Source organism: Coregonus lavaretus, assembly GCF_964263955.1.
Source record: "Coregonus lavaretus genome assembly, contig: HAP1_SCAFFOLD_4817, whole genome shotgun sequence".
Lineage (NCBI taxonomy): Eukaryota > Metazoa > Chordata > Actinopteri > Salmoniformes > Salmonidae > Coregonus > Coregonus lavaretus.
The window spans coordinates 371-19611 of record NW_028165699.1 but is presented as its reverse complement, the minus strand read 5'-3'; the positions used below and the strand labels follow the sequence as shown (position 1 = coordinate 19611).

Sequence of the window (19241 nt, the reverse complement as noted above, 5' to 3'; positions counted from 1 at the left end):
CTACCTCATCCCTATATTGTTATTTATTTTGCTCTTTTGCACCCCAGTATCTCTATTTGCACATAATCTCTTGCACATCTAGCATTCCAGTGTTAATACTATTGTAATTATTCTGCACTATGGCCTATTTATTGCCTTACCTCCATAACTTGCTACATTTGCACACACTGTATATATATTTTCTGTTGTATTTTTGACTTTATGTTTTTTTACCCCATATGTAACTCTGTGTTGTTTTTATTGCACTGCTTTGCTTTATCTTGGCCAGGTCGCAGTTGTAAATGAGAACCTGTTCTCAACTGGCTTACCTGGTTAAATAAAGGTGAAAATAAAAAATAAAATAAAAATTCATCGGCGTAGTAACAAACCCCCACCTCGCAACCCCAAACTGTTCACACCCCTCTCGTTGGCGGAGAGAAAATCTTGCAGTTTTAAAAGCAAATTTCCCGCAATTCTACACATTTTGCATGGGGAAGAATTTTCTTTGACGTTTTAAAGCTAATTTCCTGCAATTCTACACATTCTTCCATGTCTTGTGTGTGTTTATATGATGCCAGGGTTGAAACCCAACTTCTTTTTTTGGGGGCGGGGGGCCCGCTGTCCATATCCAGTCCGCAGTCCGCCAGTTGACAATGGGGGCTCTTGGCCATAAATACAGGAGGCCTACAGCCGTAAATACAACATTAATAGAATGCTGCCTACCTTGACTTGTATCCATCTGTGTTCATTCAAATGATTTAGAAAAAAGTTCACAGAAACCCGTCTTCATCCACTCATCGATTGTTTATTAAATATGCATTGGAATATGAACCTTTGTGTGAACGCTTATAGCACGTCATAGCTCTTTATAACACGTCATAGCTTCTTATAACATGTCATAGCTCCTTTTAACACATCATAGCTTCTTATAACACGTCATAGCTTCTTATAACATGTCATAGCTCCTTATAACATGTCATAGCTCCTTATAACACGTCATAGCTCTTTATAACATGTCATAGCTCTTTATAACACGTCATAGCTTCTTATAACATGTCATAGCTCCTTATAACATGTCATAGCTCTTTATAACACGTCATAGCTCCTTATAACACGTCATAGCTCCTTATAACACGTCATAGCTTCTTATAACACGTCATAGCTTCTTATAACATGTCATAGCTCCTTATAACATGTCATAGCTCTTTATAACACGTCATAGCTCCTTATAACATGTCATAGCTCCTTATAACACGTCATAGCTTCTTATAACACGTCATAGCTTCTTATAACACGTCATAGCTCCTTATAACACACTGTGCAGGTCCTTCTCTGTGAGGGGGAGTGTTGGGGGAGAGAGGGGTCAAGGCTGGTGCTGGGGTGGATGTCTAACGAGGATGAAGAGGATGCTACCTGTCAGCTGACGTGTGCTGGTGGACGTTCTGGTTTAAAATGGCTGCCGTGCGTTGGGTGCGCGTGGCATCAGAGCCTTCTATTGGCCATACAGGGCCCCGGGTGTCGTCCCCCCAGGTGGGTGTTACTGGTAGCTACGGGTGGTTGGGCTGAGACTCCTGTCCCCCTGCCTCCATTATAAACACAAAGCCTACTGAGCAGAGGGACAGCACTACATTATAAACCCAGTCCATTCCAATCCCTTATGAACCGTTATAGCATAGAGATCGATTGAACACTAGCGGTAAAGTCACCTTTGTTCACCAGATCCGTTCTGCCAAGCCCAGTGCTGGCTGGGAGCTGCTAGCCTGGGGGAAGGAAGAGCTTAGCAGTGAAACAGCCCGGGGGTCTCCCTAGCAGCTGGTCTGTGGAGGGTTATTGATCAGAACCAAGCTGATACAGTACTGTAGATAGGCAGACACCAGAGGCAACATGAACTGATCTTAAAGGACAGTTCTTGCCCTTTTTCCCACCCCTAACAGCTACGGTTAGGCCCGGTGGATGGCAAGCTGATCCTAGATCACCCATGACAGTGGCCAAGATGAACACATCGGGTAAGGAAGGACAGGTGGAGGACGAGGCCACGATCATGTCTTTTTAATACACAACAGACACTTCTCCAGTCCACACCTGAGGGTTACACTACACAACAGGGTCGTTCAGGCTAGCCAGCTTTAACTTTCAGAAACAACCGGAAATAACCGCTGCTGTTCCGCTTGTTAAAACAGTCTTATTATTGATAACATTCCCAGAAGTGTAGAAGAACCTGAAGCAGGATTGGTTGATGATTAGGGACTCCAGTCCTGTCCTGCTGCGCACTGTCTATGGAGTTACTAATAAACATTTACTAAAAGAAATGCACTGGACATAATGCTGATCCTAGGTCAGTTCTCTAGACCCAGAGTTAATAAGCGCTACAATACTGTCCTGTACGGTTGACTGATCCTAGGTCAGTTCTCTAGAGCTTGTTGATTGGCCACAGCTAGCCAGTTCTGCTTGTTGATTATCCAGTTACAGTCCTGCTTGTTGATTAGCCAGTTAGACAGTCCTGCTTGTTGATCAGCCAGTTAGACAGTCCTGCTTGTTGATTAGCCAGTTACAGTCCTGCTTGTTGATTAGCCAGTTACAGTCCTGCTTGTTGATTAGCCAGTTAGACAGTCCTGCTTGTTGATTAGCCAGTTAGACAGTCCTGCTTGTTGATTAGCCAGTTAGACAGTCCTGCTTGGTGATTAGCCAGTTACAGTCCTGCTTGTTGATTAGCCAGTTAGACAGTCCTGCTTGTTGATTAGCCAGTTACAGTCCTGCTTGTTGATTAGCCAGTTAGACAGTCCTGCTTGTTGATTAGCCAGTTACAGTCCTGCTTGTTGATTAGCCAGTTAGACAGTCCTGCTTGTTGATTAGCCAGTTACAGTCCTGCTTGGTGATCAGCCAGTTAGACAGTCCTGCTTGTTGATTAGCCAGTTAGACAGTCCTGCTTGTTGATTAGCCAGTTAGACAGTCCGGCTTGTTGATTAGCCAGTTACAGTCCTGCTTGTTGATTAGCCAGTTAGCCAGTTCTGCTTTTTGATTAGCCAGTTAGACAGTCCTGCTTGGTGATCAGCCAGTTAGACAGTCCTGCTTGTTGATTAGCCAGTTAGACAGTCCTGCTTGTTGATTAGCCAGTTAGACAGTCCTGCTTGTTGATTAGCCAGTTAGACAGTCCTGCTTGTTGATTAGCCAGTTAGACAGTCCTGCTTGTTGATTAGCCAGTCCTGCTTGTTGATTAGCCAGTTAGACAGTCCTGCTTGTTGATTAGCCAGTTAGACAGTTCTGCTTGTTGATTAGCCAGTTAGACAGTCCTGCTTGTTGATTAGCCAGTTAGACAGTCCTGCTTGTTGATTAGCCAGTCCTGCTTGTTGATTAGCCAGTTAGACAGTCCTGCTTGTTGATTAGCCAGTTACAGTCCTGCTTGTTGATTAGCCAGTTAGCCAGTTCTGCTTTTTGATTAGCCAGTTAGACAGTCCTGCTTGGTGATCAGCCAGTTAGACAGTCCTGCTTGTTGATTAGCCAGTTAGACAGTCCTGCTTGTTGATTAGCCAGTTAGACAGTTCTGCTTGTTGATTAGCCAGTTAGACAGTCCTGCTTGTTGATTAGCCAGTTAGACAGTCCTGCTTGTTGATTATCCAGTTACAGTCCTGCTTGTTGATTAGCCAGTTAGACAGTCCTGCTTGTTGATTAGCCAGTTAGACAGTCCGGCTTGTTGATTAGCCAGTTACAGTCCTGCTTGTTGATTAGCCAGTTAGCCAGTTCTGCTTTTTGATTAGCCAGTTAGACAGTCCTGCTTGGTGATCAGCCAGTTAGACAGTCCTGCTTGTTGATTAGCCAGTTAGACAGTCCTGCTTGTTGATTAGCCAGTTAGACAGTCCTGCTTGTTGATTAGCCAGTTAGACAGTCCTGCTTGTTGATTAGCCAGTTAGACAGTCCTGCTTGTTGATTAGCCAGTCCTGCTTGTTGATTAGCCAGTTAGACAGTCCTGCTTGTTGATTAGCCAGTTAGACAGTTCTGCTTGTTGATTAGCCAGTTAGACAGTCCTGCTTGTTGATTAGCCAGTTAGACAGTCCTGCTTGTTGATTAGCCAGTCCTGCTTGTTGATTAGCCAGTTAGACAGTCCTGCTTGTTGATTAGCCAGTTACAGTCCTGCTTGTTGATTAGCCAGTTAGCCAGTCCTGCTTGTTGATTAGCCAGTCCTGCTTGTTGATTAGCCAGTTAGACAGTCCTGCTTGTTGATTAGCCAGTTAGACAGTCCTGCTTGTTGATTAGCCAGTCCTGCTTGTTGATTAGCCAGTTAGACAGTCCTGCTTGTTGATTAGCCAGTTAGACAGTTCTGCTTGTTGATTATCCAGTTACAGTCCTGCTTGTTGATTAGCCAGTTAGACAGTCCTGCTTGTTGATTAGCCAGTTAGACAGTCCTGCTTGTTGATTAGCCAGTTAGACAGTCCTGCTTGTTGATTAGCCAGTTAGACAGTCCTGCTTGTTGATTAGCCAGTCCTGCTTGTTGATTAGCCAGTTAGACAGTCCTGCTTGTTGATTAGCCAGTTAGACAGTTCTGCTTGTTGATTAGCCAGTTAGACAGTCCTGCTTGTTGATTAGCCAGTTAGACAGTCCTGCTTGTTGATTAGCCAGTCCTGCTTGTTGATTAGCCAGTTAGACAGTCCTGCTTGTTGATTAGCCAGTTACAGTCCTGCTTGTTGATTAGCCAGTTAGCCAGTTCTGCTTTTTGATTAGCCAGTTAGACAGTCCTGCTTGGTGATCAGCCAGTTAGACAGTCCTGCTTGTTGATTAGCCAGTTAGACAGTCCTGCTTGTTGATTAGCCAGTTAGACAGTTCTGCTTGTTGATTATCCAGTTACAGTCCTGCTTGTTGATTAGCCAGTTAGACAGTCCTGCTTGTTGATTAGCCAGTTAGACAGTCCTGCTTGTTGATTAGCCAGTTAGACAGTCCTGCTTGTTGATTAGCCAGTTAGACAGTCCTGCTTGTTGATTAGCCAGTTAGACAGTCCTGCTTGTTGATTAGCCAGTTAGACAGTCCTGCTTGTTGATTAGCCAGTTAGACAGTCCTGCTTGTTGATTAGCCAGTTAGACAGTCCTGCTTGTTGATTAGCCAGTTAGACAGTCCTGCTTGTTGATTAGCCAGTTAGACAGTCCTGCTTGTTGATTAGCCAGTTAGCCAGTCCTGCTTGGTGATCAGCCAGTTAGACAGTCCTGCTTGTTGATCAGCCAGTCCTGCTTGTTGATTAGCCAGTCCTGCTTGTTGATTAGCCAGTTAGACAGTCCTGCTTGTTGATTAGCCAGTCCTGCTTGTTGATTAGCCAGTTAGACAGTCCTGCTTGTTGATTAGCCAGTTAGACAGTCCTGCTTGGTGATTAGCCAGTTAGACAGTTCTGCTTGTTGATTAGCCAGTCCTGCTTGTTGATTAGCCAGTTACAGTCCTGCTTGTTGATTAGCCAGTTAGACAGTCCTGCTTGTTGATTAGCCAGTTAGACAGTTCTGCTTGTTGATTAGCCAGTTAGACAGTTCTGCTTGTTGATTAGCCAGTTACAGTCCTGCTTGTTGATTAGCCAGTTACAGTCCTGCTTGGTGATCAGCCAGTTAGACAGTCCTGCTTGTTGATTAGCCAGTTACAGTCCTGCTTGTTGATTAGCCAGTTAGACAGTCCTGCTTGTTGATTAGCCAGTCCTGCTTGTTGATTAGCCAGTTACAGTCCTGCTTGTTGATTAGCCAGTTAGACAGTCATGCTTGTTGATTAGCCAGTTACAGTCCTGCTTGTTGATTAGCCAGTTACAGTCCTGCTTGTTGATTAGCCAGTTAGACAGTCCTGCTTGTTGATTAGCCAGTTAGCCAGTTCTGCTTGTTGATTGGCCAGTTAAGACTGATCTGCTTGTTGATTGGCCAGTCCATTTTGCTTGTCGATTAGCCACAGTTAGACAGTTCTGCTTGTCGATTAGTCTCTTCCGAGTCCCCAACAACCGGATGTTCTGGTTTTCAGGGGGAAATGGAAAGAGAGCCTGTGACGCTACTTCCGCTTTTGGACATTATCAAGGAGACACTCCATCTTAACTCCTCCTCCACATTTACTGGATTGGTTGAACAGTGCAGAAGAGAACCTCCCCCAACAGTTATTTTTTCTTCTAGTTAAGACCAGTATGTAGGGGATCTAGTTTCAGGCCTTTCTTTTGCGCCTGCTACGTTAGGTTAGCCACAGTTAGACAGTTCTGCTTGATGATTGGCCACAGTCCGTTCTGCATGTTGATTGGACACAATTAGACAGTTCTGCTTGTTGATTGGCCACAGTTAGACAGTTTTGACAGGCAGCTGTACCTTCGCTATGAATTGTCCGGTCTGTCAGTTTTCCCGGTCTGTCAGTTTTCCCGGTCTGTCAGTTTTCCCGGTCTGTCAGTTTGTCCGGTCTGTCAGTTTTCCCGGTCTGTCAGTTTTCCCGGTCTGTCAGTTTTCCCGGTCTGTCAGTTTTCCCGGTCTGTCAGTTTTCCCGGTCTGTCAGTTTTCCCGGTCTGTCAGTTTTCCCGGTCTGTCAGTTTTCCCGGTCTGTCAGTTTTCCCGGTCTGTCAGTTTGTCCGGTCTGTCAGTTTTCCCGGTCTGTCAGTTTTCCCGGTCTGTCTGTTTTCCCGGTCTGTCAGTTTGTCCGGTCTGTCAGTTTTCCCGGTCTGTCTGTCTGAGCCCAGTGTTGATTCTGACTCTCTCCAGATATCTTGTCTTGAGCCGTGACAACCTGTGGAGAAGATAAGAGGCCACGTGTTAGAGATGGGCTGGAATAGCCAGCACTTACTATAGGACTGTATGCTAATGTATGTATGGATGAATGCACTTACTATAGGACTGTATGCTAATGTATGTATGTATGAATGCATTTACTATAGGACTGTATGCTAATGTATGTATGAATGCACTTACTATAGGACTGTATGCTAATGTCTGGATGGATGAATGCACTTACTATAGGACTGTATGCTAATGTATGTATGTATGAATGCATTTACTATAGGACTGTATGCTAATGTCTTATGAATGCACTTACTATAGGACTGTATGCTAATGTCTTATGAATGCACTTACTATAGGACTGTATGCTAATGTATGGATGGATGAATGCACTTACTATAAGACTGTATGCTAATGTCTTATGAATGCACTTACTATAGGACTGTATGCTAATGTCTTAGGAATACACTTACTATAGGACTGTATGCTAATGTCTTATGAATGCACTTACTATAGGGCTGTATGCTAATGTATGGATGGATGAATGCACTTACTATAAGACTGTATGCTAATGTCTTATGAATGCACTTACTATAGGACTGTATGCTAATGTCTGGATGGATGAATGCACTTACTATAGGACTGTATGCTAATGTCTTATGAATGCACTTACTATAGGACTGTATGCTAATGTATGTATGGATGCACTTACTATAGGACTGTATGCTAATGTCTTATGAATGCACTTACTATAGGACTGTATGCTAATGTATGTATGGATGCACTTACTATAGGACTGTATGCTAATGTATGTATGAATGCACTTACTATAGGACTGTATGCTAATGTATGTATGGATGCACTTACTATAGGACTGTATGCTAATGTCTTATGAATGCACTTACTATAGGACTGTATGCTAATGTATGTATGGATGCACTTACTATAGGACTGTATGCTAATGTATGTATGAATGCACTTACTATAGGACTGTATGCTAATGTCTTATGAATGCACTTACTATAGGACTGTATGCTAATGTATGTATGAATGCACTTACTATAGGACTGTATGCTAATGTATGTATGGATGCACTTACTATAGGACTGTATGCTAATGTCTTATGAATGCACTTACTATAGGACTGTATGCTAATGTATGTATGGATGCACTTACTATAGGACTGTATGCTAATGTATGTATGAATGCACTTACTATAGGACTGTATGCTAATGTATGTATGGATGCACTTACTATAGGACTGTATGCTAATGTCTTATGAATGCACTTACTATAGGACTGTATGCTAATGTATGTATGGATGCACTTACTATAGGACTGTATGCTAATGTATGTATGAATGCACTTACTATAGGACTGTATGCTAATGTCTTATGAATGCACTTACTATAGGACTGTATGCTAATGTATGGATGAATGCACTTACTATAGGACTGTATGCTAATGTATGTATGGATGAATGCACTTACTATAGGACTGTATGCTAATGTATGTATGAATGCACTTACTATAGGACTGTATGCTAATGTATGTATGGATGAATGCACTTACTATAGGACTGTACGCTAATGTATGTATGGATGAATGCACTTACTATAGGACTGTATGCTAATGTATGTATGAATGCACTTACTATAGGACTGTATGCTAATGTATGTATGAATGCACTTACTATAAGACTGTATGCTAATGTATGTATGAATGCACTTACTATAGGACTGTATGCTAATGTATGTATGTATGAATGCACTTACTATAAGACTGTATGCTAATGTATGTATGAATGCACTTACTATAGGACTGTATGCTAATGTATGTATGGATGAATGCACTTACTATAAGACTGTATGCTAATGTATGTATGAATGCACTTACTATAGGACTGTATGCTAATGTATGGATGAATGCACTTACTATAGGACTATATGCTAATGTATGGATGAATGCACTTACTATAGGACTATATGCTAATGTATGGATGGATGAATGCACTTACTATAGGACTGTATGCTAATGTATGTATGAATGCATTTACTATAGGACTATATGCTAATGTATGTATGAATGCACTTACTATAGGACTGTATGCTAATGTATGTATGAATGCACTTACTATAAGACTGTATGCTAATGTATGTATGAATGCACTTACTATAGGACTGTATGCTAATGTATGTATGAATGCACTTACTATAGGACTGTTTGCTAATGTATGTATGTATGAATGCACTTACTATAAGACTGTATGCTAATGTATGTATGAATGCACTTACTATAGGACTGTATGCTAATGTATGTATGGATGAATGCACTTACTATAGGACTGTATGCTAATGTATGTATGAATGCACTTACTATAGGACTGTATGCTAATGTATGTATGAATGCACTTACTATAGGACTGTATGCTAATGTATGTATGAATGCACTTACTATAGGACTGTATGCTAATGTATGTATGTATGAATGCACTTACTATAGGACTGTATGCTAATGTATGTATGGATGAATGCACTTACTATAGGACTGTATGCTAATGTATGTATGGATGCACTTACTATAGGACTGTATGCTAATGTATGTATGGATGAATGCACTTACTATAGGACTGTATGCTAATGTATGTATGAATGCACTTACTATAGGACTGTATGCTAATGTATGTATGAATGCACTTACTATAAGACTGTATGCTAATGTATGTATGAATGCACTTACTATAGGACTGTATGCTAATGTATGTATGTATGAATGCACTTACTATAAGACTGTATGCTAATGTATGTATGAATGCACTTACTATAGGACTGTATGCTAATGTATGTATGTATGAATGCACTTACTATAAGACTGTATGCTAATGTATGTATGAATGCACTTACTATAGGACTGTATGCTAATGTATGTATGAATGCACTTACTATAGGACTGTATGCTAATGTATGTATGAATGCACTTACTATAGGACTGTATGCTAATGTATGTATGTATGAATGCACTTACTATAAGACTGTATGCTAATGTATGTATGGATGAATGCACTTACTATAGGACTGTACGCTAATGTATGTATGGATGAATGCACTTACTATAGGACTGTATGCTAATGTATGTATGAATGCACTTACTATAGGACTGTATGCTAATGTATGTATGAATGCACTTACTATAGGACTGTATGCTAATGTATGGATGGATGAATGCATTTACTATAGGACTGTATGCTAATGTATGTATGAATGCACTTACTATAGGACTGTATGCTAATGTATGGATGGATGAATGCACTTACTATAGGACTGTATGCTAATGTATGTATAAATGCACTTACTATAGGACTGTATGCTAATGTATGTATGAATGCACTTACTATAGGACTGTATGCTAATGTATGTATGTATGAATGCACTTACTATAAGACTGTATGCTAATGTATGTATGGATGAATGCACTTACTATAGGACTGTACGCTAATGTATGTATGGATGAATGCACTTACTATAGGACTGTATGCTAATGTATGTATGAATGCACTTACTATAGGACTGTATGCTAATGTATGTATGAATGCACTTACTATAGGACTGTATGCTAATGTATGGATGGATGAATGCATTTACTATAGGACTGTATGCTAATGTATGTATGAATGCACTTACTATAGGACTGTATGCTAATGTATGGATGGATGAATGCACTTACTATAGGACTGTATGCTAATGTATGTATGAATGCACTTACTATAGGACTGTATGCTAATGTATGTATGAATGCACTTACTATAGGACTGTATGCTAATGTATGTATGGATGAATGCACTTACTATAGGACTGTATGCTAATGTATGTATGAATGCACTTACTATAAGACTGTATGCTAATGTATGTATGAATGCACTTACTATAGGACTGTATGCTAATGTATGTATGAATGCACTTACTATAAGACTGTATGCTAATGTATGTATGAATGCACTTACTATAGGATTGTATGCTAATGTATGTATGAATGCACTTACTATAAGACTGTATGCTAATGTATGTATGAATGCACTTACTATAGGACTGTATGCTAATGTATGTATGTATGAATGCACTTACTATAAGACTGTATGCTAATGTATGTATGAATGCACTTACTATAGGACTGTATGCTAATGTATGTATGGATGAATGCACTTACTATAAGACTGTATGCTAATGTATGTATGAATGCACTTACTATAGGACTGTATGCTAATGTATGTATGAATGCACTTACTATAGGACTGTATGCTAATGTATGTATGTATGAATGCACTTACTATAAGACTGTATGCTAATGTATGTATGAATGCACTTACTATAGGACTGTATGCTAATGAATGTATGGATGAATGCACTTACTATAAGACTGTATGCTAATGTATGTATGAATGCACTTACTATAGGACTGTATGCTAATGAATGTATGGATGAATGCACTTACTATAAGACTGTATGCTAATGTATGTATGAATGCACTTACTATAGGACTGTATGCTAATGAATGTATGGATGAATGCACTTACTATAAGACTGTATGCTAATGTATGTATGAATGCACTTACTATAGGACTGTATGCTAATGAATGTATGGATGAATGCACTTACTATAAGACTGTATGCTAATGTATGTATGAATGCACTTACTATAGGACTGTTTGCTAATGTATGTATGTATGAATGCACTTACTATAAGACTGTATGCTAATGTATGTATGAATGCACTTACTATAGGACTGTATGCTAATGTATGTATGGATGAATGCACTTACTATAGGACTGTATGCTAATGTATGTATGAATGCACTTACTATAGGACTGTATGCTAATGTATGTATGAATGCACTTACTATAGGACTGTATGCTAATGTATGTATGAATGCACTTACTATAGGACTGTATGCTAATGTATGTATGTATGAATGCACTTACTATAGGACTGTATGCTAATGTATGTATGGATGAATGCACTTACTATAGGACTGTACGCTAATGTATGTATGGATGAATGCACTTACTATAGGACTGTATGCTAATGTATGTATGGATGAATGCACTTACTATAGGACTGTATGCTAATGTATGTATGTATGAATGCACTTACTATAAGACTGTATGCTAATGTATGTATGAATGCACTTACTATAGGACTGTATGCTAATGTATGTATGTATGAATGCACTTACTATAAGACTGTATGCTAATGTATGTATGAATGCACTTACTATAGGACTGTATGCTAATGTATGTATGAATGCACTTACTATAGGACTGTATGCTAATGTATGTATGAATGCACTTACTATAGGACTGTATGCTAATGTATGTATGTATGAATGCACTTACTATAAGACTGTATGCTAATGTATGTATGGATGAATGCACTTACTATAGGACTGTACGCTAATGTATGTATGGATGAATGCACTTACTATAGGACTGTATGCTAATGTATGTATGAATGCACTTACTATAGGACTGTATGCTAATGTATGTATGAATGCACTTACTATAGGACTGTATGCTAATGTATGGATGGATGAATGCACTTACTATAGGACTGTATGCTAATGTATGTATGAATGCACTTACTATAGGACTGTATGCTAATGTATGGATGGATGAATGCACTTACTATAGGACTGTATGCTAATGTATGTATGAATGCACTTACTATAGGACTGTATGCTAATGTATGGATGGATGAATGCACTTACTATAGGACTGTATGCTAATGTATGTATGAATGCACTTACTATAGGACTGTATGCTAATGTATGTATGAATGCACTTACTATAGGACTGTATGCTAATGTATGTATGGATGAATGCACTTACTATAGGACTGTATGCTAATGTATGTATGAATGCACTTACTATAAGACTGTATGCTAATGTATGTATGAATGCACTTACTATAGGACTGTATGCTAATGTATGTATGAATGCACTTACTATAAGACTGTATGCTAATGTATGTATGAATGCACTTACTATAGGATTGTATGCTAATGTATGTATGAATGCACTTACTATAAGACTGTATGCTAATGTATGTATGAATGCACTTACTATAGGACTGTATGCTAATGTATGTATGTATGAATGCACTTACTATAAGACTGTATGCTAATGTATGTATGAATGCACTTACTATAGGACTGTATGCTAATGTATGTATGGATGAATGCACTTACTATAAGACTGTATGCTAATGTATGTATGAATGCACTTACTATAGGACTGTATGCTAATGTATGTATGAATGCACTTACTATAGGACTGTATGCTAATGTATGTATGTATGAATGCACTTACTATAAGACTGTATGCTAATGTATGTATGAATGCACTTACTATAGGACTGTATGCTAATGAATGTATGGATGAATGCACTTACTATAAGACTGTATGCTAATGTATGTATGAATGCACTTACTATAGGACTGTATGCTAATGAATGTATGGATGAATGCACTTACTATAAGACTGTATGCTAATGTATGTATGAATGCACTTACTATAGGACTGTATGCTAATGAATGTATGGATGAATGCACTTACTATAGGACTGTATGCTAATGTATGTATGTATGCACTTACTATAGGACTGTATGCTAATGTATGTATGAATGCACTTACTATAAGACGGTATGCTAATGTATGTATGAATGCACTTACTATAAGACTGTATGCTAATGTATGTATGAATGCACTTACTATAGGACTGTATGCTAATGTATGTATGAATGCACTTACTATAGGACTGTATGCTAATGTATGTATGTATGAATGCACTTACTATAAGACTGTATGCTAATGTATGTATGGATGAATGCACTTACTATAGGACTGTACGGTAATGTATGTATGGATGAATGCACTTACTATAGGACTGTATGCTAATGTATGTATGAATGCACTTACTATAGGACTGTATGCTAATGTATGTATGAATGCACTTACTATAGGACTGTATGCTAATGTATGGATGGATGAATGCACTTACTATAGGACTGTATGCTAATGTATGTATGAATGCACTTACTATAGGACTGTATGCTAATGTATGGATGGATGAATGCACTTACTATAGGACTGTATGCTAATGTATGTATGAATGCACTTACTATAGGACTGTATGCTAATGTATGGATGGATGAATGCACTTACTATAGGACTGTATGCTAATGTATGTATGAATGCACTTACTATAAGACTGTATGCTAATGTATGTATGAATGCACTTACTATAGGATTGTATGCTAATGTATGTATGAATGCACTTACTATAAGACTGTATGCTAATGTATGTATGAATGCACTTACTATAGGACTGTATGCTAATGTATGTATGTATGAATGCACTTACTATAAGACTGTATGCTAATGTATGTATGAATGCACTTACTATAGGACTGTATGCTAATGTATGTATGGATGAATGCACTTACTATAAGACTGTATGCTAATGTATGTATGAATGCACTTACTATAGGACTGTATGCTAATGTATGTATGAATGCACTTACTATAGGACTGTATGCTAATGTATGTATGTATGAATGCACTTACTATAAGACTGTATGCTAATGTATGTATGAATGCACTTACTATAGGACTGTATGCTAATGAATGTATGGATAAATGCACTTACTATAAGACTGTATGCTAATGTATGTATGAATGCACTTACTATAGGACTGTATGCTAATGAATGTATGGATGAATGCACTTACTATAAGACTGTATGCTAATGTATGTATGAATGCACTTACTATAGGACTGTATGCTAATGAATGTATGGATGAATGCACTTACTATAAGACTGTATGCTAATGTATGTATGAATGCACTTACTATAGGACTGTATGCTAATGAATGTATGGATGAATGCACTTACTATAAGACTGTATGCTAATGTATGTATGAATGCACTTACTATAGGACTGTTTGCTAATGTATGTATGTATGAATGCACTTACTATAAGACTGTATGCTAATGTATGTATGAATGCACTTACTATAGGACTGTATGCTAATGTATGTATGAATGCACTTACTATAGGACTGTATGCTAATGTATGTATGAATGCACTTACTATAGGACTGTATGCTAATGTATGTATGTATGAATGCACTTACTATAGGACTGTATGCTAATGTATGTATGGATGAATGCACTTACTATAGGACTGTACGCTAATGTATGTATGGATGAATGCACTTACTATAGGACTGTATGCTAATGTATGTATGGATGAATGCACTTACTATAGGACTGTATGCTAATGTATGTATGAATGCACTTACTATAGGACTGTATGCTAATGTATGTATGAATGCACTTACTATAAGACTGTATGCTAATGTATGTATGAATGCACTTACTATAGGACTGTATGCTAATGTATGTATGTATGAATGCACTTACTATAAGACTGTATGCTAATGTATGTATGAATGCACTTACTATAGGACTGTATGCTAATGTATGTATGTATGAATGCACTTACTATAAGACTGTATGCTAATGTATGTATGAATGCACTTACTATAGGACTGTATGCTAATGTATGTATGAATGCACTTACTATAGGACTGTATGCTAATGTATGTATGAATGCACTTACTATAGGACTGTATGCTAATGTATGTATGTATGAATGCACTTACTATAAGACTGTATGCTAATGTATGTATGGATGAATGCACTTACTATAGGACTGTACGCTAATGTATGTATGGATGAATGCACTTACTATAGGACTGTATGCTAATGTATGTATGAATGCACTTACTATAGGACTGTATGCTAATGTATGTATGAATGCACTTACTATAGGACTGTATGCTAATGTATGGATGGATGAATGCACTTACTATAGGACTGTATGCTAATGTATGTATGAATGCACTTACTATAGGACTGTATGCTAATGTATGGATGGATGAATGCACTTACTATAGGACTGTATGCTAATGTATGTATGAATGCACTTACTATAGGACTGTATGCTAATGTATGGATGGATGAATGCACTTACTATAGGACTGTATGCTAATGTATGTATGAATGCACTTACTATAGGACTGTATGCTAATGTATGTATGAATGCACTTACTATAGGACTGTATGCTAATGTATGTATGGATGAATGCACTTACTATAGGACTGTATGCTAATGTATGTATGAATGCACTTACTATAAGACTGTATGCTAATGTATGTATGAATGCACTTACTATAGGACTGTATGCTAATGTATGTATGAATGCACTTACTATAAGACTGTATGCTAATGTATGTATGAATGCACTTACTATAGGATTGTATGCTAATGTATGTATGAATGCACTTACTATAAGACTGTATGCTAATGTATGTATGAATGCACTTACTATAGGACTGTATGCTAATGTATGTATGTATGAATGCACTTACTATAAGACTGTATGCTAATGTATGTATGAATGCACTTACTATAGGACTGTATGCTAATGTATGTATGGATGAATGCACTTACTATAAGACTGTATGCTAATGTATGTATGAATGCACTTACTATAGGACTGTATGCTAATGTATGTATGAATGCACTTACTATAGGACTGTATGCTAATGTATGTATGGATGAATGCACTTACTATAGGACTGTATGCTAATGTATGGATGAATGCACTTACTATAGGACTGTATGCTAATGAATGTATGGATGAATGCACTTACTATAGGACTGTATGCTAATGTATGGATGAATGCACTTACTATAAGACTGTATGCTAATGAATGTATGGATGAATGCACTTACTATAGGACTGTATGCTAATGTATGGATGAATGCACTTACTATAAGACTGTATGCTAATGAATGTATGGATGAATGCACTTACTATAGGACTGTATGCTAATGTATGGATGAATGCACTTACTATAGGACTGTATGCTAATGTATGTATGTATGAATGCACTTACTATAGGACTGTATGCTAATCCTCTACAACATAGAGGATAGTCGGGGATGTTGCAGTGTGAACCTCTACAACATAGAGGATAGTCAGGGATGTTGCAGTGTAAACCTCTACAACATAGAGGATAGTCAGGGATGTTGCAGTGTCAACCTCTACAACATAGAGGATAGTCAGGGATGTTGCAGTGTCAACCTCTACAACATAGAGGATAGTCAGGGATGTTGCAGTGTCAACCTCTACAACATAGAGGATAGTCAGGGATGTTGCAGTGTGAACCTCTACAACATAGAGGATAGTCAGGGATGTTGCAGTGTCAACCTCTACAACATAGAGGATAGTCAGGGATGTTGCAGTGTCAACCTCTACAACATAGAGGATAGTCAGGGATGTTGCAGTGTCGACCTCTACAACATAGAGGATAGTCAGGGATGTTGCAGTGTCAACCTCTACAACATAGAGGATAGTCAGGGATGTTGCAGTGTCGACCTCTACAACATAGAGGATAGTCAGGGATGTTGCAGTGTCGACCTCTACAACATAGAGGATAGTCAGGGATGTTGCAGTGTGAACCTCTACAACATAGAGGATAGTCAGGGATGTTGCAGTGTGAACCTCTACAACATAGAGGATAGTCAGGGATGTTGCAGTGTGAACCTCTACAACATAGAGGATAGTCAGGGATGTTGCAGGGTTGAGGTGAGGGGCCCAACCCAATTCACCCACAACCCTGGCATCACTGCAGCAGCAAACTGTAATCATATCATCATTCTGTCCTTACTTTTTCACCCTGCAGCCAATGTTGCTCCAAGCCAACACGAATCTACTCTTGGAGTTTCCAGTCTCAGTCTCTCCCCACATCATCATCATCACCACCACCACAGGCCGGTAGGAGTCCAGTTCGCCCCACCCCCCCCGGGGGAGCAGGCCAGTGAAGCGGCGCATCTCTCGGGCCTCTCTAGCCTTGGGGGGCCCCCCAGCTCACTCCGGGTAACTGTCGAACACATCCTGTTCTGTGTCCGTGTCGTAAGGGACAGAGGCCGGGTCTGATAGCACCCCTAGGTCCACCAGGGCCTGGTCCATATCCTCCGGTAGAAACACTATCCCCACGTTCAGGACGATGTATTCCATCAGAAAGGCGTAGTAGAGGATCAAAACGTTAACAAAAAACAGGCCCAGGTGAAACATATAGGGAAGTTCGTTGAGGAGCGATCCCCGCCGAAATCTAGTCGAGCGTAAGTTGAGTGTGTCATAGAAAACTAAAACGGAAAAGTTTAGCTCAGCTAACTGTGTTGCTAAGGAGCAGATAAAGGAAAGGCAGCGTCACAACACGGAGGCTAGCAGTAACATGACGGTGTATTTGGAGTGTCCATTACGGCCGCGACTTCAGTGATTGAGTCACTGGCAGCTCCAGAAATAAACTTATTCGTCCTGAAATGCCAGCGTTGCAATATATTACAGCTATCTAGTTATAGACATTAGCTAGGAGGCACACAAAACAACCTATAAAAAAAACAACAACCTTCAGTTCGATACCGGTAGTTAATGTAAACAGTGTTAACTCGACGCATTCTTGATATTCGCTGAGGTGAGAAGAACTTTTGCGGTATCTGCAACATGCCAGCCCCCTGCCCCTGGCTAGTTAACGGCTAAAAACAGTTGAACGTGGCTAACTATTACCGGCCAACAACTATAGCGTCATTTTCTATTATACAGGAATATGTTCTATCGATGGAAATAAAGTCGATAATCAGACCTCCCCGTTGCATTTTCTCTAACTGCATCAAAACAGTCCGACACTATTGTCTAAAACAGTACAATACGTAAAATAGCCTAAGCATTTGATTGGTTACACCACAAGCATACCGTCGTCTGAATGGTCAACTGAGACACCGATCACATTGATCCCGCCTTTTCATTGGTGGGAGTTACGTTGCGTTTTACATCGATGGCTCCTCGCATTGGCATTTGATCGGCTGTGGTGTTTCCCCGTTGTAGGATGAAGACAAATCAACGTCACTGATTTAAATCATCGTTGAACATTTACTGTCGTGTTTTTTTGTTTTGTTTTTCTTCTCCAAAAACTTTTAGGGGATTTGTAGTTTTTTTTGTAATTGGCGTTGAATGAAATTGTGCTATGGAATCTCAACGAAAAAACTACAAGTCCCAAACTCCCTGGAACTAAACCTGTTACGTAACGCATTATTCCTCGCTAGCTACTTCCGAATGCCCCTTCTCGCTTAGTTAGCCAGAGCTATTTTGTTAGCTATATCTTGGACATCTGTACGGGATAGTGGGCGCAATGGATTAATATAACCAGCAAAAAACAATCTGGCAGTAGCACCAGAAGCGTTTTAAGTGCAACTATGTTCGGTCGGTCACGGAGTTGGGTGGGAGGTCAGGGGAAAACAAAAAATATTCATTCCCTGGACCATCTCAAGTAAGTAGCTAGCATGATTGATAACTCCCTAAGGTTACCTGGGCTGGGGTTTATTCATTACGCCGCTTCTGTTGAAAAACGTTACTTAAGCGGAAGCAAAAT

At 39.2% G+C, this 19241-nt stretch overlaps 1 protein-coding gene across 1 annotated transcript; it reads right to left on the bottom strand.

Annotated features, from left to right (window-relative positions):
• Window positions 1-764: 764 nt before the first annotated feature.
• On the bottom strand, window positions 765-18021 carry dexi (Dexi homolog (mouse)). The gene is given in 3 exon segments (XM_084190718.1): window positions 765-6696; window positions 17481-17920; window positions 17923-18021. Coding segments are annotated over 2 exon segments (270 nt in total). The 5' UTR covers window positions 17953-18021; the 3' UTR covers window positions 765-6696; window positions 17481-17680.
• Between the last annotated feature and the right edge of the window lie 1220 nt (window positions 18022-19241).